General features: G+C 42.6%; 4 protein-coding genes across 5 annotated transcripts in view; 2 read left to right on the forward strand and 2 right to left on the reverse strand.

The window, feature by feature from the left end:
* Window positions 1-593, reverse strand: part of LOC109428359 (migration and invasion enhancer 1) — a 2103-nt gene extending 1510 nt beyond the window's left edge. The window contains exon 1 of the mRNA XM_062852130.1: window positions 573-593. Within this exon, the coding sequence (XP_062708114.1) occupies window positions 573-593 (21 nt within the window). The remainder of the gene's footprint in view (window positions 1-572) is intronic.
* Window positions 594-7208: 6615 nt separating this feature from the next.
* On the forward strand, window positions 7209-7720 carry LOC109428361 (general odorant-binding protein 99b-like). The gene is made up of 2 exons (XM_062852140.1): window positions 7209-7271; window positions 7328-7720. Exons 1-2 carry the CDS (start codon window positions 7209-7211, stop codon window positions 7718-7720), a joined length of 456 nt encoding a protein of 151 aa, XP_062708124.1.
* The window catches only part of LOC115256654 (molybdenum cofactor sulfurase 2), a 25842-nt gene continuing 6061 nt past the window's right edge, over window positions 7720-27500 (forward strand). The window contains exon 1 of the mRNA XM_029855519.2: window positions 7720-17039. Within this exon, the coding sequence (XP_029711379.1) occupies window positions 16970-17039 (70 nt within the window). The 5' untranslated portion in view covers window positions 7720-16969. The remainder of the gene's footprint in view (window positions 17040-27500) is intronic.
* Window positions 16958-27297, reverse strand: LOC115257774 (uncharacterized). 2 transcript variants are annotated; one of them, XR_009995972.1, is made up of 2 exons: window positions 17429-27296; window positions 16958-17369 (listed from the first exon to the last, which is right to left on the reverse strand). XR_009995972.1 is itself a non-coding variant. In XM_062844232.1 (2 exons), exon 2 carries the CDS (start codon window positions 23947-23949, stop codon window positions 17812-17814), a length of 6138 nt encoding a protein of 2045 aa, XP_062700216.1. In that variant the 5' UTR covers window positions 23950-24047; window positions 24107-27297; the 3' UTR covers window positions 16958-17811. The 2 variants fall into 2 exon arrangements, 1 of the variants encoding a protein (XP_062700216.1); XM_062844232.1 differs by having other exon boundaries at window positions 16958-24047; window positions 24107-27297.

A 27500-nucleotide genomic window follows, 5' to 3' on the forward strand; every position in this document is an offset into this window, starting at 1 on the left:
TGATATTTCACAAGCATTATGTAATGTAGACTTCTTGTTTTACTGCATTTATCGTTTGTAATTATCAACGATTTCTACGATTGTTTCTAGTGGTTTCATCAATTTTACGGATAAAAACTGCAGATTACTTTCTTGTACCGACTTTTCGAATCTTCTAAGCAGAATTCCCTCTTCGAATGAGTAAAATCAGTTTTCCATCTTTTAATTCCGCCCTGGGGAATTGAAATCCGAGACTAGCAAAATAATAACTACGAAATCACATAACCTGTTTTTATATCTAGTTTTGGTATTCTTAAATTAATAAAGCATAACTTTACCATAACATATTGTGTTAAACAATCTCATTTTGTTATAGTCATAGCTATATGACGGTATACGTCCATCTAATAATATTTCAATAAAAAAATTTGTTGTTGTAGTTGTACATTGTTTGATCAATAATAGCCCAACAGTAACAAGTTTTGAAATCAAAACTACATCGTTCGGAATTTACGTTGTTTTCCGTGATGGGGGCCGTGTGTGCATGTTTCACGTCAGTTTTTCCTCTTACTATTTCTTGTACTAGATCCTACTGGAACAAAGTCGGCTTCCATGCTTAGTGTTTTACAAGCTTACATGTTTTACAAAATTTGACAAGTCCCTTGTTTTATTCCGTTTTTGTATTACGAAGAAAATTTCCGAAGAATGTCTTAGATAATAATATTCGGGAAAACGCTTGGAAGTTGTGGAGGAATCCTCGGATATATCCCTGAAGAAACCTTCGAAAGAATCCCTGGCGCAACCTTCGTAGAAATTCTCAGAGATTTTTTTCAGAAATCATTGGAATTCTTAGGAGAATATTCTGACACTTTACTGGAAACTTTACTACTTTATGCATTATTATACTTTAATGCTTCGAAAGAACTCCTAATGAAATCCCGCTGAAATTTTCAGAGAATTCTCAGGACGAACTTCGCAACAAAAGATCACAGGAATTTACTAAGAAATCCTTTCTAGTATTTCTTAACAGAATTCTTGAGGAATTTCCAGAGGAATCATGGGAAAGTTTATGACGGAATCCTCAAATAAATCTAACTTCAGATTTCTGGGAGAATTATCGGAGAAATAAAAAAAAATCCACGGACAAATCTCTTGGGAAACATATAAGGAATGCAGGATGTAAACGGCTACGCAGTCTTCAATACAGGAAAACGAGGTTCATTGTTTGCCCTTTTACTTGTTGTTTCGTATTGAAGACTGCGTAGCTGTTTAAATCCTGCAGTAAACTTCTCAGCCGATCCGCCAAGAGACATAGAAGGAATTTCTGATGAAATCCTTAGAGAAATCAATGGAGGAATTTTAGAAAAAAAAAATATTGCAGATATTTTTGGTGGAATTTCTGTAGGAACCATCAGAGAAAATTCTAAAGAAGTTCTAGTATTTTTTTTTCTGAGGTATCCTTGCAGAATACTGAAAGAATTTTCGGCATCAGTCTTGAATTCAGGAAAAATCGGAGGAATTAACACAAGCTTTCCGAAAACATTGTAACAATGTGTGAAATATTTGTTAGGTTTTTAAGTTTTTCGAAATAGTACCCGAGCACAGGAGAATATCAAATTCATAACAACAGAATTACATAGCCTGTTTTTATATCATAATTTGTTATTATTAACTTATCAAAGTATTACTTTTAATAACATGTTTTGATGGGCAATCTTATTTTGTTATGATCAAGTTATTGAGATTCATCCACTAAATAACATTCGAATAATATACTTTCTTGTAGACCAAGTTTTGTTATTTTTCTACTATTGAAAAAGTATAAATAAGTGATGAACTATAACACAACAATAACAGATCAAATTTTCAGAAATTGAAGAAAATAGAGCTAAACGAACATCAAAATTTGAGAAAAGGTTAATAACTAACAATAATATACATATGTTATCAGTGCTAGTTTTGTTATTTAAACTGTACTTTATCTTACTTAGTTATGAGTTTGATATCATAAGACATTTTGCTCTCCAATAACATATAAATTTCAAAATTTGTTCTATATTCACTGTTAATAAGTTTTTATTGAAACTAACAAGCTATTAAAATGACCTTCCAGGAACAAAATCTATATATGTATAAATGCAGTGGCATACGTGGGACCGTGCATAACTCACGAATGGAACGTCGGGTTTGGGTCGTCTTTGTTTTGTTCTGTTAGATTTCACGCAAGGAAGGTTTATGAGGCAAAAAACATGGAAAAAAGCGAGTTTTTGAAAATCGATCTTCCATACATTTTGACCGGGGATTTGGTCTTGGCTAGAAACTTGAAACGTCAAAAAACGCAGTAGGCAAGACAAAGTTTTCCGGGTACAGCTAGTTTGTTATATTTGTAAATAGTAATATATACAGGAGATGGCCAAAATGTTTGGGATAGGCAACTTTCCTTCTCCAACAAAAAAATTCAACATGCTGTAACTTTCCATAGAGTGCATCAAAAAATCTCAAATTTTGACTGTTTGTCAACCTATTATATGTGCATCTTTGGTACAAATTTGGGCTCGGGGGTGGAAGCTCAGGTAAAATATCTCCTGGGCGCCCATTAAAAACACCACCCCCGGCGAAGACTGGCGCTCGAGCCTACATTGAAATAAATTTTTTTGTCGTTTCTACCGAATCCATGGTAGAATTAAGAACTGTACCAACAATTTTCAACCGAATGCAAAATTCTGTTAATTGTACTGAAACATTGTCAATATTACCATGCGTGTATTACTGTTGACTAAAAACATTCTTAGTTCTACTATTTGGGCATTGTAATTTCGACCATGTAGACTTGAATGTTGCGCGTCTTAGATAAACATGGTCAAAAATACAATGTCAAAATAGTAATATCAAGAATGTTTTTAGTCAATGGTACTTCACGCATGGTAATATTGACAATATTTCAGTACAATTAACAGAATTTTGCATTCGGTTGAAAATTGTTGGTACAGTTCTTAATTTTACCATGGATTCGGTGGAAACAACAACAAAATTTATTTCAGTGTAGCTATTTAGCACTGTAGTTGGAGGAAATGTCAATGCAGAACCCGTAGCTTCCGGGAAGGTAAGCCCAGCTCCCTGGGTTAGTGGGTTGGTGTCAGGCCCTGCGAGCCAGCCGTAAAAAGACTAGCACAGAAAAATCAACAAGAGAAGAATGCGAACCGATACCAATGGCGACGACCACAGCGACGAAAAGGGACTTGTGATTGGAAGCTCGGTACGTGGAACTGCAGATCTCTTAACGTCATCACGTCATCGGGAGCACCCGCATACTCGCCGATATACTGAAGGACCGCGGGCGCGGGTTCGGAATCGTAACGCTGCAGGAGGTGTGTTGGACAGGATCTATGGTGCGAACGTTTAGAGGTAATCATACCATCTACCAGAGTTGCGGCAACACACGTGAGCTGGGAACAGCTTTTATAGTGATGGGTGACATGCAGAGGCGCGTGATCGGTTGGTGGCCGATCGACGAAAGAATGTGCAGGTTGAGGATCAAGGGCCGATTCTTCAACATCAGCATAATAAACGTGCACAGCCCTCACTCCGGAAGCACTGATGATGACAAAGACGCATTTTACGCGCAGCTCGAACGCGAGTACGACCGCTGCCCAAACCACGACGTCAAGATCATTATAGGAGATCTAAACGCTCAGGTAGGCCAGGAGGAGAAATTCAGACCGACGATTGGAAAGTTCAGCGCCCATCAGCTGACGAACGAAAATAGCCTACGCCTCATCGATTTCGCCGCCTCCAAGAACATGGCCATTCGTAGCACCTTCTTCCAGCACAGCCTCCCGTATCGTTACATCTGGAGATCACCACAGCAGACGGAATCGCAAATCGACCACGTTCTGATTGATGAACGGCACTTCTCTGACATTATCGACGTCAGGACCTATCGTGGCGTTAATATCGACTCTGATCACTACATGGTGATGGTTAAACTGCGCCCAAAACTCTCCGTTATTAACAACGTACATTACCGGCGGCCGCCCGGTACGATCTAGAGCGGTTGAAGCAACCGGATGTCGCCACCGCATACGCGCAGAATCTCGTGGCAGTGTTGCCGTACGAGGGTGTGCTCGATGTGGCCCCTCTAGAGGACTGCTGGAGTACAGTGAAAGCAGCCATCAACGACGCAGCCGAGAGCACTATCGGGTACGTAGAACGGAGTCGACGAAACGATTGGTTCGACGAGGAGTGCAGAGCGGTTCTGGAGGAGAAGGATGCAGCGCGGGCGGTAATGCTGCAGCATGACACCCGACAGAATGTGGAGCGATACAGACAGAAGCTGAAGCAGCAGACCCGTCTCTTCCAGGAGAAAAAGCGCCGCCTGGAAGAAGCGGAGTGCGAGGAAATGGAACTGCTGTGCCGTTCACAGGAAACACGCAAGTTCTACCAGAAGCTCAACGCATCCCGCAAAGGCTACGTGCCGCAAGCCGAAATCTGCAGGGATAAGGACGGGAGCCTCCTGACGGACAAACGTGAGGTGATCGAAAGGTGGAAGCAGCACATCGACGAGCACCTGAATGGCGAAGAGAATGTAGGCACGGAGGACCAAGGCAGCGGAGGAAATGACTATGTTGTTGCAGCAGAGGACGGGAACGAACCAACTCCCACGCTGAGGGAAGTTAAGGATGCCATCCACCAGCTCAAAAACAACAAAGCGGCTGGTAAGGACGGTATCGCAGCAGAACTCATCAAGATGGGCCCGGAAAAGTTGGCCACCTGTCTGCACCAGTTAGTAATCAAGATCTGGGAAACCGAACAGCTACTGGAGGAGTGGAAGGAAGGGATAATCTGTCCCATCCACAAGAAAGGCGACAAGTTAATGTGTGAGAACTTTCGAGCGATCATCATTTTGAATGCCGCCTACAAAGTGCTATCCCAGATCATTTTCCGTCGTCTTTCACCTAAAGTAAATGAGTTCGTGGGAAGTTACCAAGCCGGTTTCATCGACGGCCGGTCGACAACGGACCACATCTTCACCGTACGGCAAATCCTCCAGAAATGCCGTGAATACCAGGTCCCAACGCATCACCTGTTCATCGACTTCAAAGCGGCATACGACAGTATCGACCGCACAGAGCTATGGAAAATTATGGACGAGAACAGCTTTCCCGGGAAGCTGACTAGACTAATAAGAGCAACGATGGACGGTGTGCAGAACAGCGTAAGGATTTCGGGTGAACTATCCAGTTCATTTGAATCTCGACGGGGACTACGACAAGGTGATGGACGAGCCGGGCTCAACAGCCGGGGTACGATCTTCACGAAATCCAGCCAATTTGTCTGTTTTGCGGATGACATGGATATTATTGCTAGAACATTTGGAACGGTGGCAGAACAGTACACCCACCTGAAACGTGAAGCAGCAAAGGTCGGACTGGTGTTGAATGCGGCTAAGACAAAGTACATGCTGGTAGGTGGGACTGAGCGAGACAGGACAAGCCTTGGCAGCAATGTTACGATAGACGGGGATACTTTCGAGGTGGTAGAAGAATTCGTCTACCTCGGTTCCTTGCTAACGGCTGACAATAACGTGAGCCGTGAAATACGAAGGCGCATCATCAGTGGAAGTCGTGCCTACTATGGGCTCCAGAAGAAACTGCGATCAAAAAAGATTCACCCCCGCATCAAATGTACAAGACGTTAATAAGACCGTTGGTTCTCTATGGACACGAGACATGGACGATGCTCGAGGAGGACCTGCAAGCACTCGGAGTTTTCGAGCGACGGGTGCTAAGGACGATCTTCGGCGGCGTGCAGGAGAACGGTGTGTGGCGGAGAAGGATGAACCACGAGCTCGCTGCACTTTACGGCGAACCCAGCATCCTGAAAGTGGCCAAAGCCGGAAGGATACGATGGGCAGGGCATGTTGCAAGAATGCCGGACAACAACCCTGCAAAGTTGGTGTTTGCTAACCATCCGGTTGGTACAAGAAGGCGTGGAGCGCAGAGAGCACGATGGGCGGACCAGGTGGAGCGTGATCTGGCGAGTGTTGGGCGTGACCGACGTTGGAGAGCTGCAGCTGCAAATCGAGTATTATGGCGGCAAATTGTTGATTCAGTATTATCATGAATTTGATGTTAACTAAATAAATGAAATGAACCGTAAGAACCGTTTGAGTATAACACTTTTTTTGACAGCTCATTTTTGAGCTGTCATATCTCGGAAACCAGTGAACCGAATTGAATGAATTTCTTGAGGAATTAGCGAGATTCCACCAGAAATTCCTTCTGGAATTTTAACATGTCCTTCTGGAATTCCTCCATAAATTTATTCTTCCGAGATTCCTTGAGAGATTCCTACCGGAACATGAACTGGAATAACTCTAGGAATTTCATCCGGCGTTCATCCAGGAGTTCCAGGAATCTTCCAGGAGTTTTTTTTTCCGAATTTCCTCCAGGAATTGCTTTCGAGATCCCTCAAAGAAGTTTTGTAAGGATTTCATGGAAGAGTTCCATGCAAAACTTCTAGTGTTTTTCCACAAAAAAAAACCTCCTGGAGGAACCCTATGATGAACCTCTGAAAGAATTCCAGCAGAATCCGTTAGAATTCCACAAGGATCTCCAGGAGGAATCTCGCGAGGACCTGGAGGATTCCCGTTAGGAGTTCTTGAAGGAATCCCGAAAGAAGTCCTTGGAGAAAGAATTCCTTGAAAAAAAAAAACAGAAGGAACTCCCGATTGGAATCTCGGATCGAATTCTCGAAGGAACCTTGAAGGATTTTTTGAAACAATCCCGGAAGGAAATCCTGAAGAATCTTGGTATGAATTCCTAGAAATATTCCGGAAGGAATCGGACGAACTCAAATTACACAAATACAGACCAACTAACCGGTTGCACAACGATGTAATTTATAAGCAAAAAATGTTCCACAATGCAAATGACCTGCAAACTCCTGATCAAACCATCCAATTAACACACGCGCAAACGATAATCTTACAATCGTCGAATAAATTGTAAAACATAATTCACTACCAGATCAAATGTCTCCATCAATTACCCCGTAGTTGTATGGATCCAATCTAACACGCAGTACGCTGCGTTATTTCCCGAGTGGCCGAAAGGTTCCAGATTCAGCGCAGTTTAACCTGCCATGGGAATCTGGGAAATCGCTGCTCGGAAAGTATAAATAGCCGGAGATTTCGCTGCGCTGGAAGCAGAACAGTTCTCCAGATAACCATGAAGGCAGCGCAAGTTCTCAGTCGGTTGATGATCATCGGCGTACTTCTCACCGTTCCTGCTGTAAGTAGTTTTGCCGGGTGTTGATTAGAGAAACTGTACTAACCCTTATATTACAGAACGCCGGCGAACTCCTAAATCGATTAATCACGGTCTGTACCCAAGGACAGAACCCATCTGCGGAGCTAGTGCAACGCTACAGGAATGGTCAGTTCCCGGATGATCGTAACACCCACTGTATGATGCGGTGCATTGCCCTGAACCTCGGAGTTTACGATGACCTCAATGGAATCCACCTGCACGATACTTGGCTGATGTTCCGCGGAGGTCGTCCAGCTTCCTATGAAAAAGCTTTCGCCGAACAGCATCGCAAGTGTATAGTTCATCAGACGAGTAGCGTTCCAGAGGAGGATTACTGTGGACGAGTCTACGCCATCTACCAGTGTTACAAGGATGAGTTCGAAGCCTTGTTGGAGAATATCCGACGGGGTGCTGTCAGGGCACGAGCTTAGGTCCCAAGTAGTAGTCCTATCTTCGATCCATAAATAAACGCTCACTGAACACTATAAAGCATGAAATCACTAGTCTTTGTCTCCGAAACCCCTGATGGTGCCCAAGGAAAACGACTTGGAAAATCCATTCGACACGGATTAGACGCCATTGTTTTGCTCCATTTGCATACAACATAAATTTTCTTTCGCCGCACATCAGCCTCAGAAAGTAGTACATACGCCTATTACCATTACCGTGGTTTTCACCGCATATACGAGGCATCCGTCGACCGACGCCGACGATGGTGTTATGCAATGAGCCATGGTAAATCATCTTCTGGTCGGGCGGTGCCGGCGGCAATGAGCCGCGGCTTTGTTACAATAATGCATAGAGAAAAATCAGTGAAATGATATCCATTCGGGGGTGCATGTCTTTGGCCTGTTAGTGATCTGAAACGGTTCACTTTACACACCGTCATGAAATACGGCGGGAGTCACGCCACGCCCCGCCCACCCAAGTGCGGTTGAAAATGGTGCAACGAACGGCGAAGAAAGTGCTTCACTTTCTTTCCATGTGAATGCAGTCAGTGGAGGAATGAATTGTTCACGGAAGTCAAGGTTAGGTTGAATGTGGGTTTGTGTAGTAATGAATACAATGCTCGGCTGTGTGGGCTAGTAATCAGGTGCAGCGAAAAAGCACTGCCTTGAACGGGAATAACAAAGAGGTGCATTGATGCATTTCTGATGCACACTTTCTCCCCCAATAGATGTGGCGTCCATATTCAATGAATATGAAAGCAAGGGAACGGTTTATTTTTATAACAATGTTAGAGTTGATTGAAATGGAGATAGTTTGTGAACTACAATGTAAGAAAAATAAAAATTAGAGAGCACAGAATAATGTGAATTTAACATACAAAGTAACTCATACATTGCTACAAACAACTCATAATAGTGCTTATCATAGGTTCCGTGCCTAACTGAAGATATCTAAATCAATGATTCTCCACCTGTTCAACAGGATGCACCTAATGTAATTCTATTAAAAATTGACTAGAATGAATCTGAAAACGGAAGATTACTAATGGCACCGTGACCCTATTTTCAACCTGAATCATCTTCGTTGTATAATCGAGCATGTCAATTGAGTAGATAGAGGCCTGTCAACTCATTGTTTGTAAACATAGTCGATTTAGCTACATCATAACAGATCTTTAGCATTGGCTTTAGTCCAAGAACCTTACTTTCGTAAGGGGAATTTCTATCTCGGAAGCCTTGTAAACCCGGTGTTTGCTATTTTCAGCATAAATTTAATGGCAAACTTGCGTGTCATGCCTCGAGCATGTGTGTTTGTTAATAACGCAATAGTTGATACACTCATCTCTGAACTAAACATCAGAGATGTATGTGCTATTTCAATTGATGTATCTGTTGGAAACCTTAAGGTGAAACGGGACGCCGTGTTATTTTTCCTATCTTGCCTCTCTTTCTAACAATTTGCCTCGCGATTTTGAAGATGGTAATCTCGAGTTCTATCACACTGAAGATGCTGAAAAACAATCAGCATATGCACTGCAAGTGAGCATACACAGTGATAGGTTTTTGTTGCAAAATATTAAGTAGAATCTGAGATTACCATCTTAGTAGCAACAGAGCAATGGCGGATATTTCCCCGACCGTCCCGTCCGCCCTTAACAAGAAATATATCTATTGTTCGTTTTATTTACCACATGATGAACCATCCCCTACGGATGCTTTCAAGCAAGTCATCACATACTGCACTTCAAAAGGTCTTCCGCTAATTGCTGGCAGTGATGCTAATGCTAACAATTTCATTTGGGGCTAAGACAATAACTTGAAAGGCTTCAGTATGATGAAATACTTTATATACTTATCATAGGCAACCACCCAACCTTCATGGTATCTGTTAGAGAGGAAGTGTTAGACATAATGCTTTGCTCTAGTAGAATTAGTCACGTGTTGACGAATTGGTATGTGTCAGATGATGAAGGATCTTTACCTGATCATCGCTACATCTATTTTGAACACTTGAATGTTACATCGCAAACTTTGCGTTTCAGGAATCCCCGGTCAACCATCTGGAATATTTTTACGGATTTGGTTGCAACCGAATTCCTTGGATACTCAGCATCCATTGACACTTCAAGTGATTTGGATGATGCTGTTCATATATCAACGGCCTTAATCATGGAAGCTTTTGAAGAAGCTGTGAAGACCACAAGAAGAATTCCTTGGTGAAACTCTGATCAGGCCAGGCTTTAAGGTTGGCTCGCAAAGCCTACGAGAAAACTCTTCCATCTGGTAAACGGTCTAGCTGGAAAAGCCTTTGTTCAAATGTTCCCAGTCAGTCGATTGAACAAAATCCTTGCGAAATCTAAGCATATCCGAGAAAACGGAATTTTATAGAATCGATGGAATGGGCACTAAATAGTTTTGTTCCTTTCGAATCTCTTGGGGCAGACAGGATGATATATTATATGCTATTTTGCATCAGAAGAGATTTGATTATTTCAAACATGTTTTGAAAAAAAAAAACTACTTGTTTGCAGTTTTTCTACAACGTATATTCCCAAATCCTAACGGGATATTACTGTAAGGTTTGTTCCGAAAGTTGGTCGTGCGTCGTTTGCAGAAGTAAAGAGTGTTCCTTTTATATGACAGTTCTGAGGATGACCGAAAAATAAAAGTAGGTTGAAACGTAAAACCAAATTACGATTTTAATTTAATATCATCACCGAGAAACACCAATTAAAATCGAACAAGATCAAGTAAGCGGTGATCAAAGCCATATCAAGAGAAGTAAAGAGTTGTAGGTCTATCCGTTTGACCTCTCGACGGAGCTTTTGACAACGTGCCTTTCGATGTCATATTGAAAGCCGCACGCAGTCATGGTATATCTTCAATGATTTCCAATTAGATTTACCAAATTCTCATAAAACGACATCTTTTCTCGACATTACGTCAAGCAGCGATTAGAAATTGAGTGTATGTTGATGCCCCGAAGGGGCAGTCTTCTTACCGATTGACAATAGGACAGATCGATGAAGTACTAGATTTGTAGTGATGAGCTGATTTTTTATATGGTGAGAAGGTCGATTCTCCGTTTCTGCAATGAAATGGTGCAAAAAGCGTGGGTATTATGATTCCTTGCCTAATTTGATGCTGTTTGAGCAAAACTTTGGACAACAGTGTTGTTGTTTTCTCTATTTCTTGCAACATAAACAACATAGTTATCCAAAGTTTTGCGCAAACAGCATCAAATTAGGCAAGGAATCATAATACCCACGCTTTTTGCACCATTTTATTGCTGAAACAGATGATTGACCTTCTCACCATACAAAAATTCAGCTCATTACTACAAATCTAGTACTACACCGAACGTGCCCCATTGAGTTCTTTAGGGGTATACGGATTATTTCATAATTGGAATCTCCACCCAAAAATTAGTCGATATCCAAAATTTCATAATTTTTGGAGTTCATGAAGTATTTCTAAAATGTATTTAAAGTTTGTTTGATGAACATTTTTTGTTCGGGCCGAACTGTCATTTTATCGATTGAACTGTCATTCTATCCACGGAAATCAAAATTGTTATGTTAATTTAACCATCAAAACAAAGGTATTGGAACTCAATAAAATCACGTTATACTCAGAAAAATGAACACTTTCGATATGGCTATAGAAAATAGCAATATATTATTCACTAAACAACCCAATTGACTATTGAGGCAACTCAATAAAAGCAACTTTCCTACTTTTGGTTTTGCTGACGACTACCTAACATTGTTAGTCTGTATGTGCATCAGCTTCAGCACCTTTTTCGACCTCATGCAAAGCGCTCTTCAGGTAGTTGAGGGTTGGTGTCGCCAATATGGCCTTTCGGTAAATGCGAGTAAATCATCTATAGGGCACTGCATACGGCGGTTGTTATGATATTTTTTCGAAGTTCATGACGTTTCGTGGCCTTGTTGTTTGCGAATCGGACTTAAAGCAATTTCGAGGAGGTTCTTTTGAATCCCAGGAGGTTTTCGGAATCCCAGGGATCATTCGTGATTTCCTCACTCCTCCAGGACACTGTTCCAGGACTCCTCCAGGAGTCTCTTGTACGATTCCCAAGGAGTTCTTGATGAGATGAGGTCATTGTGGAATTCTGGAAAATGAAAACGCCGACAATTTAGCTAGACAGGGTGCGGCATCAAGCTTTGTAGGCCCTGAACCTTTCTGTGGAGTTCCTGAGTGTGCTCTTCGGATGAAACTAAAAACTTGGGAAATGTCCACGGTAGAATCTAATTGGAATGCCACGGATACATCCAAGCAATCACAAAGGTTCATAAAACCCAGTGCAGAAAAAGCCAGGTCCATACTGAATCTAAACAAAAGAGATCTCAGGGTAATTACTGGTCTGATGACTGGCCACTGCCCGAGTAAATATCATCTAAGCAAGATTGGAAAAATCCAATCCTCCGAGTGTCGTTTCTGTCAAACGGAAAACGAAACTGCCGAGCATTTACTCTGCAACTGCGGAGTGCTGTACCATCACAGATTGGCGATATTTGGTAAAGGGTTTCTAGAGCCCTTGGAAATTTGGAGAAGTAATCCCAACAGGGTAATAAACTTTATGAAACGAGTTGTGCCTAGTTGGGATCAGGTGTTACATCAACCATTGTCCATCACAGCTCAATTGTTACAGGATACTTGACTAGCACCAAATTAAATATGGGTCATACCACAATATTCATAAATAATGGACGCAGTGGTTAAAAGGCTCTACAGATGAGGGATAAAAAAAAAGTATTTCAGGAGGTAATGAATTTTTGAAAAATTCCTTCCGAAATTTGGAATACTCCTTCCAATATTACCCAAGCATTTTTTCCTGAGATTTTTACAGGAATTCCTTCCGTGGTTTTGGTTCCTTTTGTGGTTCCTCAGGGAGCTATATCTGAGATTCTTTTTGGGGTTCCTTCTGAAGTTACCTCTGGGGTCCCTCCAGAAGTTTCTTTTGAGATTCCTAGCTGGTTCCATCTCAGGAACTTCTTCCAGAATTTCTTCTGAAATTCCTTCTGGGACTTCAAGGGATTTCTCATGTCGTTTCGGAAATCCTCCAGGAATTTCATCCGTGATTCTCCCAATACCTTCTGATGAAAACCAGAAGAATTTTGCTGGAGTATTTCCTCAAGCAAATCCTGTAGGAACTTCATGAGGAAGTCCATCAACAAAAACTTTAGGAGGCACTTCTAAAAATACTCTCTTAAAAACTTGTGAAGGATTTCCATTAGAAACATTTTTAGAAGTTCCAGAATGAACTTCCAAATGAATTTTAGAAGGATCTGCAAGAATTTCAAACGAAGCTTGAAGGAATCCGGAAAAGAATTCCTAGATGAATCCCGGAAAGAGTTCCTGCAGAAATCATGGAGGAAGCAGTTTCTGAGAGAATTCCAGAAGAATTTCCTAGAATGAGTTCTAAGGGGAATCCCAGAGAGAGTTCCAAAAGAAATTTCGGAAAAAAAATCCTGAAGAAATCCACGAAGGAGTTCCTGAAAAAATCCACCTACAAAGAAGTACCTGAAGAAATTCCAGAAGCAATTCCTGGCAGAAGCTTAAAAAATCCCGGAGGAATCCCTAGGGTCTCCAGTTAGCCTAGTGGTTAAGGCTATGGATCGTCAATCCGGAGACGGCGGATTCGATTCCCGTTCTGGTCGGCAAAATTTCCTCGACTCCCTGGGCATAGTGTATCATTGTGCTTGCCTCACAATATACTAATTCATGCAATGGCTGGCAAAGAAAGCCCTCCAATTAATAACTGTGGAAGTGCTCAAAGAACACTAAGTTGGAGAGAGGCAGGCCAAGTTCCCGTGAGAACGTCGAGCCATATAGAAGAAGAAGAAGAAGAAGGAATCCCTAATGGAGCTCCCGATAGAATCCTAGAAGTAGTGAGAAATTCCGGAAGAGGTTCTTGGAGGAATTTCGGAAGAAAATCCCGGTGGAATTACCGTACAAATTTCTGAAGGAGTTCTTGAAGCAATTCCAGAAGTAGTTCCTGAAAGAATCCCGGAAGGAGGTCCTGGAAAAATACCGAATTTTTTTGAGGAATACAGAGCTCCCTGGGAATCACACATAAAACTATCAGGAGGAGTCCTGGAGCAAATTAGTGGAGAAACCACGAAGGATTTTTTTGGGAAAATCGCGAATGGAATTCCTGTGGAATCCCAGAAAAACATACCGCCATCGTGCCGTCATCATGTCATAAATCAGCACACTTTCCCACGCTCGCGCGCTCCACATTTTGAATTTGACCAAACCATCCAAAAGCTGACGAAAGTCCAAATAATAAGTATAGGGTAAGAAATCAAACTTTGAACTAGTCAAATTGTAATCTTAATTTGAACCATTTCAAAATTCATGAAAAAGACGTACTTTTCAGGCAAATATTGTCCCGAAAAAGATGTTAAACAGCTTTCCGTAATATAACCTGATAACATGGACTTTAAAAGCATTGAAAAAAGCGTTTTTGTCATGGAAAACAGGCAATTGAAAAATCACTGCGATTTCACCCATTTCCCCCCAGAGAAAGCACATTTTCAGTGCACTCGTACAGCTCATACATTGTATCACACGCAATATGTGAATACGTCAAATGAAAGCTTATTTATCATAGAATCGACCAACCGAATAATATTCCGCATTATTTGTCATAAAATTATCAAATTTAAGTGATTCTTACTTGGAGAATGTTATCTTAAGTTGAACCATTTGTAATCTAAATTTGAACTAGTAAACGGGGGTGAGCTTCTAGTGTTGGCCTGTAGATTGCGCTAGTGGTTGCTTTGTTTACTCTTGGGGGATGAAAAAATCCAAATTTAGTTTCCAAATTCCTTAAGAATTTCGAACATTCTGAGTTGAGATTCCACTGCCTAATGAAAAATAGGTATGAGAATTAGCAGATTCATGTGATTTTTCATTGTTTAGCATGGAATTGGCTGTTTTGGGAGTTGCTCGAGCTGCTGCCGCCAGTAGTTCAAATTAAGATTAAAATTGGTTCAAATTATGATTACGATGGTTCAAATTAAGATTAAAATCATTGTTGATGAAAAATCAAATATTTCAATGAAATTCGGTGCAAATACAAACTTTTTGCCATTTAACAGAAAGCTTATACCCGTGGCTTTCATGTACATACGATTTTGCCGTAGTAAATTATTTCCATGTGGGAGAAAAAATCACTTAAAATTTGCACTGCTTCAGAAAGCCTCAATTTGGTTCAAATTTTGATTACCTACCCTATGTACAACTTTGTGGAAAAGATGTCACTGTGGACATCCCAAATTGAGGGACATGTGAGGTCACATGAGTAGGCATGTTAGCCAGACAAACATCACGGATAATCGACAATGCGTTCCAAGCATTTCAGAAAGAACGAAGTGTCCTGACAAATCAGGAACTCATTCCTTTTTTATGCAACGCACGCATCCTTTCGGGATAAAACTATAGAGTATTTTCACGCCATAAAAATACTCAATAGAAAACTACAAACAAGAAAATAGGGCAAAACTACATTGGCTCCTGAAGATTGAAGTAAGAGCTTTTTAGCGCTCACTAAATCTAACTATACAAAAGACTCGTTTATTCAAAGATATTTTGAACTTGAACAGATCAGAGTTCCATTCAGGAATACCTCTTGCGGTCCGCACAGACACAGAGGAATCCCTCCATACAGGACGACTTGAACTAGCAACAAAATATCCGACAATGTTTTGCCAGACAAGTTATTCAAGAAATGGGAAAATAGATCGTTTTAGTTACGCTCATGTGAAATTGAACGCGATAAATGTTCCGAGTTTCCTGAAAATTCCGACTGGATGGGCACCCTGTAACAGGGTCCCTGTTATGAGATCAAGCTCGAGATGTTTCGGATCGTGTCTTGTTATTAACTGCGTGCAGATACACACAAGATATATCATGCACTATGCTGCCAGCGTTAAGGGTACAAAAAGAAGTTAGAACACGTATTTGCTTAGAAATGCTGAAGAAAAAAATCGCCTGGAACAACTATGTCCGTTGTAAATTGCGTAGAAGCAAAAAATGGGAAGTGTGTGGACAAAGCAGATGTGCTACTTATAATGTGAGCGATTCCTTCGATTGTAAGTTATAAAAGCCCAACCTGATTACAGAATAAGGCCAGTTTTTCTTGTAGTGTTGAAGTGGACATGAACAGTGTTTTAGACTCATCTTGATTCTTTACTAGTCGATCGTGGTAGAAATGGTTTCCGGTGCTACTACCACGATCTCTTTGATCAAGTCTCCAATAATACAGTGATTGTGACAAGCAAAATGTTTTCGATTGGCGTCTTCAAATTCTTGTAATCTGGTTTCATAAACATTTGACTGAAGTTCATGGAACTGAGAACTCCAGCAACAACTTTCTATGGATGTTGCAGAAAACTATCTCTTCTCTACATTCGACATTTTTGTGGTAGATCATTTTTATTTCAAAAACTATTTGGTCGCGAGAATATCAAACATTTGTTCAACTTCACTTTATTAGATCGTCAGCAAACACAGATTCGTAAAATTTCCAATAACAATCTTATACTGAGCCAATTGCACCAGTTAGCAACAAAAGAACCTATAATTAACATCCACTCACATATGGGAAATTATGGACCCCCATTACGTCAGGACTTTCTGCGATGATTAACGACCCTAACAGTGTAGGTATCTGGTACCGACCCGGAGATTCATAATCGGTGCCACGCTGTTGATCAGATTGTATGCAAATTTGGTATACTATCTGGCCACCACCGTTAGAAGCAGCAACAGCACTAGCAGTAGCATATCGCGCGATCCGATTGATACGGTCAGTGCAATATCATAGTAACAAGATATCATTGCCCAGTGCCAGTGGCGGGTTAAGGCCTTTCGTATCTCTACTTTGAGGAAAAGTGGTTGATTTATCGTTGGGAGGGGGATGATTTCCCGATTCCCACCGCCACCATCATCAAAGGTAATTGATAAATGGTGCTGTTTACGCGTTAATTAAATTTGAATTCACCGACGATGTGGTGCACGAGGAGTCAAATAATAGGAACCATCCCGGCCGCGAATCGATCATTCTAGTTCGGGACGGGTGAGTGCCAAGTGCGTCCATTCAAAGCGTATGAATGAACTGAAAGAAAAGCGTGTCACCAACTTTGAAGAATAATTGGAGTAATTAGGCTAGGGCGACCAGGAACGGTGGAACATTTGGTCGGGATGGAATTCGAACAGGAATATACTGACGAGGAGACGCTCAATATCGAGAACGAGTTTATGCGACTGAAAGGTAGGTAAAGTAGTGAGTGATTAAGGGAAGATTAAAACGAAATCAATATATCTGTAAACATTAAATACTAGGGCGAAGAGACTTGATGCTGCCAAGCTAAGAGACTAAACTTCAAAAAGGTTCATATGGATGTGCATCCCTTACGTATTTTGCAAACTCAAAATAACTGTTTTTCTCAATTTCTGGTGTTATTCGTGAACCTCGCCTGTTTATCGAATTTTGAAATACAATAGTCCTGTTCAACGACGTAGTGTTGTAAGAGGGCAAGGGTATGCTGTCACCGGGCTGTTAGCAGCGTCACGCAGTACTTGGGTTTAGCGCAGCTTTAAACTGCAATAAGATTAATTTATTAGAATATAGCGTTTGCCTACAATTACACTGCGACTTACACTTTCGGTGTACTGGCGGAGTTTTTGCAGCCTCCTTGCCCGACACAACTAATTGGATTAGCTTTAACTGCAATCAAAGTATCGTTAGCTAATCTAGAACTATTTGCATGATTATTTTTACCTAGCACTTTACCTAATTGAATAAAGTAATAGTAGTTCACGACTTCAATATGTAGAACTCTAACTTGCAGATTCTAACCTATTTTATAGAAATGCGATTTCAATTAGTATTTCATTACCAACTAGTATAACAAATTCTCGAACTCACTGTTTGATTGATGTAGGATAACGAATTCACTTTAGGCTAGATAGAATATCAAATTCAATCATTAGGATTTAATAATTTTGATCTTTTGAGGCAATTTCACGTTTAACTATAGCTCCTAGTCTTCTCTGCATGCTGGTTTCAATGCTTTTGCCTCGTCATCGACCTCATCTGCTTTTGACCTGTCAAGGCCATCGTTAAGCGTCGACGACACTCCGTTCGTTTGATTCGGAGCAGTGTGCCCAGAGGCAACATCCTCCCCCCCGTAACATTGGCCACCGGTTCCAATTTTACCATTAGCCAGGACGTCCAAGATAGCTAGCTTAGAGACAGATCTGCGCAGCAAGCCCCCTGCAGTTCTTACTACCGCCTGACGGACTCGTCCGTCACATCCTTTGATTACCTCCACTATGCGTCCCCTGATCCAGTTGTTCCTTTTACTGTCGTCTATGATCATCACCAAATCTCCAGTGCTAACCATCTTCACTTCACCAAACCACTTGGTCCTTTTTGTTAGGGTCGGTAACATTTCGCGGATCCATCGTTTCCAGAAGCCGTCTAGTTGATGGTTGATCAAATGCCAAGTATTTTGGAGGGCGGCTGAGTTGTCAGTTGGTTCAACAACCGGCTGTCGTACACCACTTGAGCTTCCTAACAAAAAATGATTCGGAGTCAATGCTTCGGTTTCCTCTGCGTCCAGAGGGAGATAAGTGAGTGGTCGGCTGTTGACCATGCTTTCCGCTTCAGAAACAAACGTCAAAAGAGATTCATCATCCAGTTTCCTGTCGGAATTGTAGGCGCCCAGCATTGCCTGCTTAACTGAACGCACCATACGTTCCCACGCCCCACCCATGTGGGGTGACGCTGGTGGGATGAAGAACCATTTGGTGGTCGTGCTTGTTATGGTTGCAGCAACTCCCTGCTGAATTTGCTTCATCAATATACGTTCGGCACCGTGGAAGTTGGTGCCGTTGTCTGAGTAAATTTCTGCCGGTGCACCTCGGCGACACACGAAACGGCGAATAGACTTTACGCAAGCTTCCGTCGATAGACTACAAACTACTTCACAATGTACAGCTCGAATGGTCAAACAAGTGAAGAGAGCAATCCATCGTTTTGCATTACCTCGCCCGACTTTTACCACCAGTGGTCCGAAGAAATCCAATCCTACGTAGGTGAACGGCCTAGCAAACGTTGCTAGACGAGCCGGTGGAAGAGGGGCCATCCGTGGGATCTGAGGAACCGCTTTGCGCAACTTGCAAATCAAACATTCACTGCTGATCTTCTTGACAGTCACTCTGAGTCGAGGTACATGATACAGCTGCCGAATTTCGTTCACAACCGTCTCGAAGTTGGCATGCTTGAACTTTCGATGGAATGCATGAAGTATGAGACTCGTGACGCGATGACTTCTTGGTAGAATGGATGGGAACTTCATTCCCACCTCCGCATGCTTAGCCGCTCCTATTCTTCCGTCAACCCGCAAAACGCCAAACTCGTCAATGTACGGCGTAGAACGATACAGTGAACTGTTGATCTCTAAACCTTTTCGCTCGGATGGTGGACGCTCACGATCCTGTGTAAGGACCGACATTTCTTCGGGATAGTATTGCCACTGTGCCAATCGTATCAGCGTTGCTTCAGCCTGCTGTAGCTCCTCTTGAGTCAAGTGCCCGCTTAACCTCGCCTTGCCGTAACACGTTCGTTTCAAGTTGGCAATGTATCTATGTACGTAGGCTGTAGTTCTATGGAGTCTTTCCCAATTTGAAAATCGATCGTAATCAATTACTGAAGGTATTGGTGTGGCTTGCAAATGCATATTACATGCACGTAGTTCTTCTTCTACTGTTTGCTGATGTGTAGTCTGCGCTGGCCACTCTTCGATGGGTTTCAACAGAAAAGGAGGTCCGTTAAACCATATCCCATCAGCGTCCAGGGTGGGGCCGCTTCCCCATTTTGTTGCCAAATCCGCCGGATTCAACTTTGATGGTACCCACCACCACTCGCTGGCATCTGTCTCCATTACAACTTCACCGATCCTGCATGCTACGTACTGCTTATACTTTCGAGGATCTGCTCTCAGCCACGCCAGAACTGTTGTGGAGTCTGACCATAAGTATCGCTGTTTTACAGTTATGGTATGGGCTTCCAGAACGAAGTGTAATAAGCGGGTCCCGAGAACAGCCGCTTGTAGCTCGAGACGGGGTATCGATAACGGCTTAAGCGGTGCCACCTTGGTTTTGGCCGCCACTAATGCGCATCTTGGTGTCCCATTCAGGTCGATAATCCGGAAGTAGGCGACAGCAGCATATGCTCCTTCACTCGCATCTACAAAAACGTGTAGCTGTACTTCCTTGTAGTATTGTGCCGTGGCGTTCATGAAATAACATCGGGGAATCTGTATGGTAGATACATGTCGAAGAACCGCGATCCATTTCTGCCAACGCTCCCACTGTTCATTGCTGATTGTTTGATCCCATTGTATTCCGGCACGCCATACATCCTGCAGCAAGATTTTGCCGTGGACGAATAGGAAACTCAACAGGCCCAAAGGATCGAAGAAGCTCATTAGGCAACGTAGAACCTGCCGTTTCGTGGGTACGATATTTCCCGCAATGATTTCCTGTACGTCTTCTTTAAGTTGTGTACAGAAGCTAAGCTGATCCTCGCCAACTAACCACAGCATTCCGAGAACACGTTCAAACTGATTGCCTTTGTCCAGAAACAGATGCTTCCGGTCATTATCTTCTGCTGCTCCTACTCGATGCAGTACTATAGTACTGTTGGAGTTCCAGTTCGTAAGTTCGAAACCACCTTGGATGTGAATAAACTTTACTTGTTCCGCAGTTTCTGCTGCATCCGCCTCCGTCTCGAAGCTTGCCAAATAATCATCCACGTAATGGTTGTGAATGATTTCCTCTGCAGCTCTTGGAAATTCTTCCGCGTATTCCGTTGCATTCCTGTTCTTCACATATTGTGCAGAGGCCGGTGAGCACGTTGATCCAAACGTTGCAACGTCCATGATAAAAATATCTGGACTGCTTGATGGTTCGTTTCGCCACAAGAATCGCTGGGATTGACGATCGGCTTCACGGATTCTAACCTGATGAAACATCTCCTTAATATCCGCTGAGACTGCTACCGAATATTGCCGGAAACGTACCAAAACCGCTAACAACGAAGTCAGCTGATCCGGACCTTTAAGCAGAAGGGAATTGAGGGATACCCCATTCACCGTAGCAGCCGCGTCCCAAATGAGACGCACCTTTTCCGGCTTCTTTGGATTGACTACGGCTCCGAGAGGAAGATACCAGACCCTTCTTAAGTCTGCCGATCGTAACTCCTTTTCGCTGGCACGGTGAGCATAACCCTTCTGTTGATATTCGTTGATTTGACGTTCCAGGTTATCTTTTAAAGACGGATTCTTCTTCATGCGTCTCTCCAAACACTCCAATCTTCGCACCGCAGCTCCGTAGCTTTCGGGAAACTCGATTTCCTCTTCTCTCCACAATAACCCGGTTTCGAACCTATCGCCGACTCGGACCGTGGTTTGCTGCAGAAGTTCCTGTGCTCTTTTATCTTCGGCCGAAACTGGTTCACTCGTCGATGTTGCACCGGCATCCTCCAAGATAAAATAATCCTTTATCAGATCATGAAGATTGCGATCACAGTTGCACTCACAAGCATGGACGTTGACTGAATTTGACGTGGAGGAGCCATTTCCTCCATAGATGCACCACCCGAGCCGCGTCTTAGTAGCTACCGGCTCATTGAAACTTCCTTCCTTAACTTTCAGCGGGACGGTTAAGTGCAGATTGTTGACTCCAATGAGTAGACGTGGCAAAGCGTTCTCATAGCCTGAAATTGGTAAGCCATTGAGATATGGAAATCTGTCTCTGAGGTCGTCTAGACGAAGCGTCTGACCTGGCAGGGCCAGTTTTTTCACGGTGCGCACGTCGTCGAGATTCAGACGTTTTCCCTTATCCACGCCAGATATATCTAGCCGCAGCTGCTTCGAATTTTCTTCCATCCTGGACACATTCCCGGTCCAAGTGATGCATAACGGAACACTCCTACCATCAACGCCAAGTTCTCGAGTAAGTTCTTCGTCGATAAGTGTCAGCTGTGATCCATCGTCGAGGAAGGCAAAGGTTGTCACTGCCTTTCGAGGTCCATAAAGCGTCACTGGAATGACTCGGAACAGTAGTGACTGATTCAGCAGGCGATGAGTGTGGTTTCCCGCCGCTTCTACGTTCTGCGTCTCTACTTCACGCGGAGCTGGCTCGCTTCGGTTTGAATGGAGCAGGGGATGATGACGAAAGGTACACCCATTGATACCGCACTGAGCAGCATTTCGGCAACTTCTTTTGCCGTGGGCACAAAGACAACTTCTACATAGTTCATGAAATTGCACTGTTTTCCAGCGATCATTGATGGATAGCGCTTTGAAAGCATCACATTCCCGAACGCGATGTCCACGATTTTTACAGATGCAGCAAATCCTTTCATCGTCCTTTGGCCATTCCTGTTCGTTGAAATGGGTGTTGATAGATGTCCTGGGTTTGGGTTTTGTTTTTTCGGTGCAACTACTCGTGTACAGCGTAACTTTGCTCGCCGCGACCATGATGCCCTCCATGAAGTTGCTGAAGGTCTTCAGGTTCACCTCGGGATATCTCTGCATGTAACTCGCCCAATCCATTTTCACGTGCGCAGGTAGCTTGTCCACCAACTCCATCAACAAGTAGGGATTCGTCAGATGAGGCTGCTGTCCTGCTGCTACAAGATGGTCACACAAACTCTGCACAGCCAGACCAAACTCGATGAGCGTCTCTAGTTTGTCAGATCTCGGCGCTGGGGTTGACCGCAGTTTGTTTAAAAGAACATTAATAAGCAGTTCCGGTCGGCCGTACAAAAGACGCAGAGTACTTAACACTTGTGGCACTGATTCTGGTAACAAGAGACGGCTTCGAACAGATTCGTATGCTGCACCTTTCAAGCACCGTTGAAGTCTCGCAAGGTTTTCCACTTTAGAATAGCCACACGCGACGGTAGTATTTTCGAACGCACTTATGAAGATAGGCCACTCCGCGGGATCACCGGAGAACATCGGTAAGTCGCGAGGCATTACCTGACGCGCGGCTAACTGCGAGGGGGAAGGGGCTTGCTCGGTTACGTTGGGTACTATTGACGGGGAAGGCGCGATTGACTGCATGTTAGTAACATGTGGATCTGTATTTGCTCTATGAGCAATGCAAGATTCGTTCTCTCCCATGGTTAAAGGAAGCGGAACGGTAGGGTAAACATGCCCTTGTATTATGGGCTCTGTTGCAAAAACTTGTGGTGCGCTCTGGACAATAGGAGACACACCAATTGACCCTAATTTTGCTAGCAAATCTTTATATGCATCGTCGCTCGTTTGAGCGGAAATTTTATCTTTTGGCTTTGGAACAATGGTTGGCTTACCTGGATGTAGTACGGGGGGTACAGAGGATGTGAAATTACCTTTAGCTGTCCATACATTACCATCGCGGATCGGTTCACAACTATTCGGAACTATTTTTGGAATCGCGCCTTTGTTTTGCTGCTGATTTCCATCCTGGGGCGACGAGTCAGAAGAGACTAGTTGCATGGGGACGTTCAGTTGATTCGGGTGCACCGGCTTCTCCGATCGTTGAATGACGTCAGCGGTGCGGCCGACGGTTGACGGCGTTGCTTCTTCGGCTTCTTCACGTAGAACATCTTGGTCTGCTTCTGACGCTACGCCGATGACCACTCCACCAACTGCACCCTCGACTTCCTGGCTTTCGACAAGATTTTCGACCCAAGCACTAACACGCCTCATGCTCGATGGTCGGCTAACTTGGCTACGCCGGGTGGCGTTTTCTCTTTCAGCGAGCTGATCCTCCAGCAGTTTATATTTCTCCTGCATGGCCTTTCTCTCGTTCTCGAGCGCTCGTTTTTCTGCCTCCCATTCGCGCTGCTGTATAGCGCGCTCTTCCTCGATTTGTTTCAGCCGGAGCGAAATACGAGCTGAGCTGCTGCTGGATGCTACGCTTAATGGTAGGCAAGTGCGGCAGGTCCACGGCCGCTGCGATATTGATTTTGTGACTCCCGCACAGCGCATGTGCCACCAGCTGTCACACTGGTCACACTGTACGAAATCGTCGTACGAATCGGGGCGCGAACAGCTGACGCAGCCTCCCTCTCGTATTGGATCCGACGATATCAGGAGCTTATTCTTCGATTGAGTACTCATATCGAAAGTTTTAAAGATGTGTTGTAAGAGGGCAAGGGTATGCTGTCACCGGGCTGTTAGCAGCGTCACGCAGTACTTGGGTTTAGCGCAGCTTTAAACTGCAATAAGATTAATTTATTAGAATATAGCGTTTGCCTACAATTACACTGCGACTTACACTTTCGGTGTACTGGCGGAGTTTTTGCAGCCTCCTTGCCCGACACAACTAATTGGATTAGCTTTAACTGCAATCAAAGTATCGTTAGCTAATCTAGAACTATTTGCATGATTATTTTTACCTAGCACTTTACCTAATTGAATAAAGTAATAGTAGTTCACGACTTCAATATGTAGAACTCTAACTTGCAGATTCTAACCTATTTTATAGAAATGCGATTTCAATTAGTATTTCATTACCAACTAGTATAACAAATTCTCGAACTCACTGTTTGATTGATGTAGGATAACGAATTCACTTTAGGCTAGATAGAATATCAAATTCAATCATTAGGATTTAATAATTTTGATCTTTTGAGGCAATTTCACGTTTAACTATAGCTCCTAGTCTTCTCTGCATGCTGGTTTCAATGCTTTTGCCTCGTCATCGACCTCATCTGCTTTTGACCTGTCAAGGCCATCGTTAAGCGTCGACGACACTCCGTTCGTTTGATTCGGAGCAGTGTGCCCAGAGGCAACAACGTAGGTTGAGCTTGCTCGAAGTTGTTGACAAATGAGTAAGAGAAGAATGTAGAAACTGCGAGCAAGTTCAACAACCAAAGTCGTTGAACAGGACTAATATTTGTGTGTTTTCCCTAAGCTCGACCAAACCGCGAATTCTACGGTTCCGCAAAACTAACCGGAAGGTATGTAGGACGATAAGCAATATGTGGAAATAAAGAAATATAATTCGGTCCCGTTATGCCTGTTGGCGCTTGAGCCTTCAATAAAAATATAATTTAGAGACCATTCGTGTAATTTATTACGTTTTATTTGTATATATGTGTAATATTTTGCCAAAACGAATTACTACACAATGGCGTTCGATCTTATTATTTAAGCACAAAAGGAGAAGCATGATGTTGAAAATATAATAATAAAGTAATGATAATAAAGATTTTGCAATTTATAGAACAATGCTCGAATTTAACCCTTTGAAGCCGAAATTTTTCCAAGCGTTATTATACAGTTTTTTCTACGTATTTCTGTAGTTTTGGTGCACAACGGCATAAAGAAAGTAGAATATGACGCAGAATATTTTTGTCTGAATATCTTAGGTCATCCAAACTGTTCTTGAGATAAGATCCAAAGGTCTACGGGTGTAACGGTAACTTATTTCATTATAAAAAGCTACGATTTGTAATTTATCATGTCCAGTAAGCCTCCTGAATGTTCAATAGACAGTATCAGATCAGTCATGACGTCCTAGGTCATCCAAACTGTCCTTGAGCTTAGATTCTAACTTCTACTGGTGTAACAATAAATTATTTCATTATACAAAACTACGATTTGTAATCTAGCATGTCTAGTAAGCCTTCTGAATGTTCAATAGACAGTATCAGATCAGTCGGGATGTTCCAGGTCATCCAAACTGTTATTGAGTTTAGAACCTAACGTCTACTGGTGTAACGATAAATTATTTCATCATGTGCGTAACGATAACTTATTGTCCATTGTCCAGTGGCCGTCTGCGACGAAGCCGGCTTTATAACTTCCCACAATCTCATTTACACAAACTTTGAGTGAAAGACAAAAACAGATGATCTGGGATATGGATTTGTAGGCAGCATTCAGAATTGTGATAGCTCGAAAATTCTCACTTTCCAACTTGTCACCTTTCCTGTAGATTGGACAAATGACCCCTTCCTTCCACTTTTCCGGTAGCCGAACACGGTTAACCTGATCCGGACTATTAGTCGGTGCAGGCAGCCAAACTTTTCTGGGCCCATCTTGATGAGTTCAGCTACGATACCATTCTTATCAGCTGACCTATTGATCTTTAATATCCCTTTATCCTTTAATATCCCAAAAATATATAACAACGCTTATTGATCCTCGAACTACTTTTATAAATGCAGTAGATTAGGTAACATTACTTAACCCTTTGGAGACGCAACCTCGCTGATCTAGAACACGTTCGTTATGAGCATGAGCATGAGCATGAGATGACCGTACAATTCGTAGTTGCTACTCCGTTACTGACCAGAACAGTCAACATTGCACAGGGAACCAAATGGATGGGGCCTGGGTGTAGCTTTCCATCCTCAATGTGCAATTTTGAAGGTTCAAAACTTTAAATTGTCAGTACCGGCGCCGGCCACGTCCTTACGGTCATCGGGGAAGGGAAGGAATGTTGGTGTGACATCCGTTGCTACTAGAGACCGTGTGTACCTCCGCATCCCCACGGTTGTCACAGGAAGGAAGTTTGTTAGTGGGAAGGGAAGGGATAGAAAGTTACATAGATCTGGATTCACATTGGTATGTGATATGAACTATGCAACCCTTGATATGATTTAGTCTTCCGCCAGCCGGCTGTCGGAAGAATACAATAATTTTATTGTATGTTTGTGTATTAAATTTAATTATATACCGGGTATGAATAATTTTTAAACCGCGCTTATGTCGGATCAACTCGTAATAACGCACGTTTTAAGCTTATCGTTTCTCAGTCAGAAAATAAACTGTATGCAATTCCGTTTAGTGTTACTGCCAATGCTGAAAAACCGAAACCCGCGCCGTAGCTTTACGAGAAAACTGGACAACTAAACAACTTAAATCGTTGCTTTTGAGTTTCACCTATGTTCTTGTATTACTTTTTTTTCGCGTTCCCGTGTTAATAAGATTGCTTATAATAAAACCGTTGTACATATTAATTATCCGCGAAAGTTCGCAACCCGGAATATAAGTTGAAGATGTGATGAAAAACAAAAATACATTATCGTAAGTGTTCGAAAAAGAAACCATAATTATGGAACTCGGCACGAATAAATCGACGCGGTCTACTTGTCACTGTATCGTACGGTAATCTTGACCTTTCTAAAGAAAGAGATAATTCGCCGCTTTGATCGCTGATTGCCTGCTTGTAAATCTGAAATAGAAAATAGTATTAAATTGTGATACGTTCTCCACTGTTATATTTTTGTAAATGGTTATTTATATATAGGTTAAATTTACCTGCATCCCTCTGAAACAAACGGTATATTAGCAGTGAAAAATAAATAGAGTAAAAAAAATAAATAAATAAATAGTGTGAAAAAGTACACCAAATTTTGATCCTGGAATGTTCCTGCATTTAAATAAACCCGGCCGGAAAATAGCAAGATCAAAACTTGATATGGTAGATCTTACACCGTAACGCACCATTCCAAGGTGATCTACCCACGTTACGGGTAGAACACGTTCGTTATGGTCGATTTTCTCGGCTGGGCACATATGACCCATCCGTCCCCAAAGGGTTAAGGACAGACTTGTTAGAATCCCAAAATGGCCGCCACAATGGCCGACTTTGGGAGCTACTCACGATTTCGAGGGCACAAATCTCTTCATAAACAAAACCAGCGCAGTCAGACAGACAG

The sequence above is a fragment of the Aedes albopictus genome, chromosome 1 (genome assembly GCF_035046485.1).
Source record: "Aedes albopictus strain Foshan chromosome 1, AalbF5, whole genome shotgun sequence".
In the NCBI taxonomy this organism is placed as follows: Eukaryota; Metazoa; Arthropoda; class Insecta; order Diptera; family Culicidae; genus Aedes; species Aedes albopictus.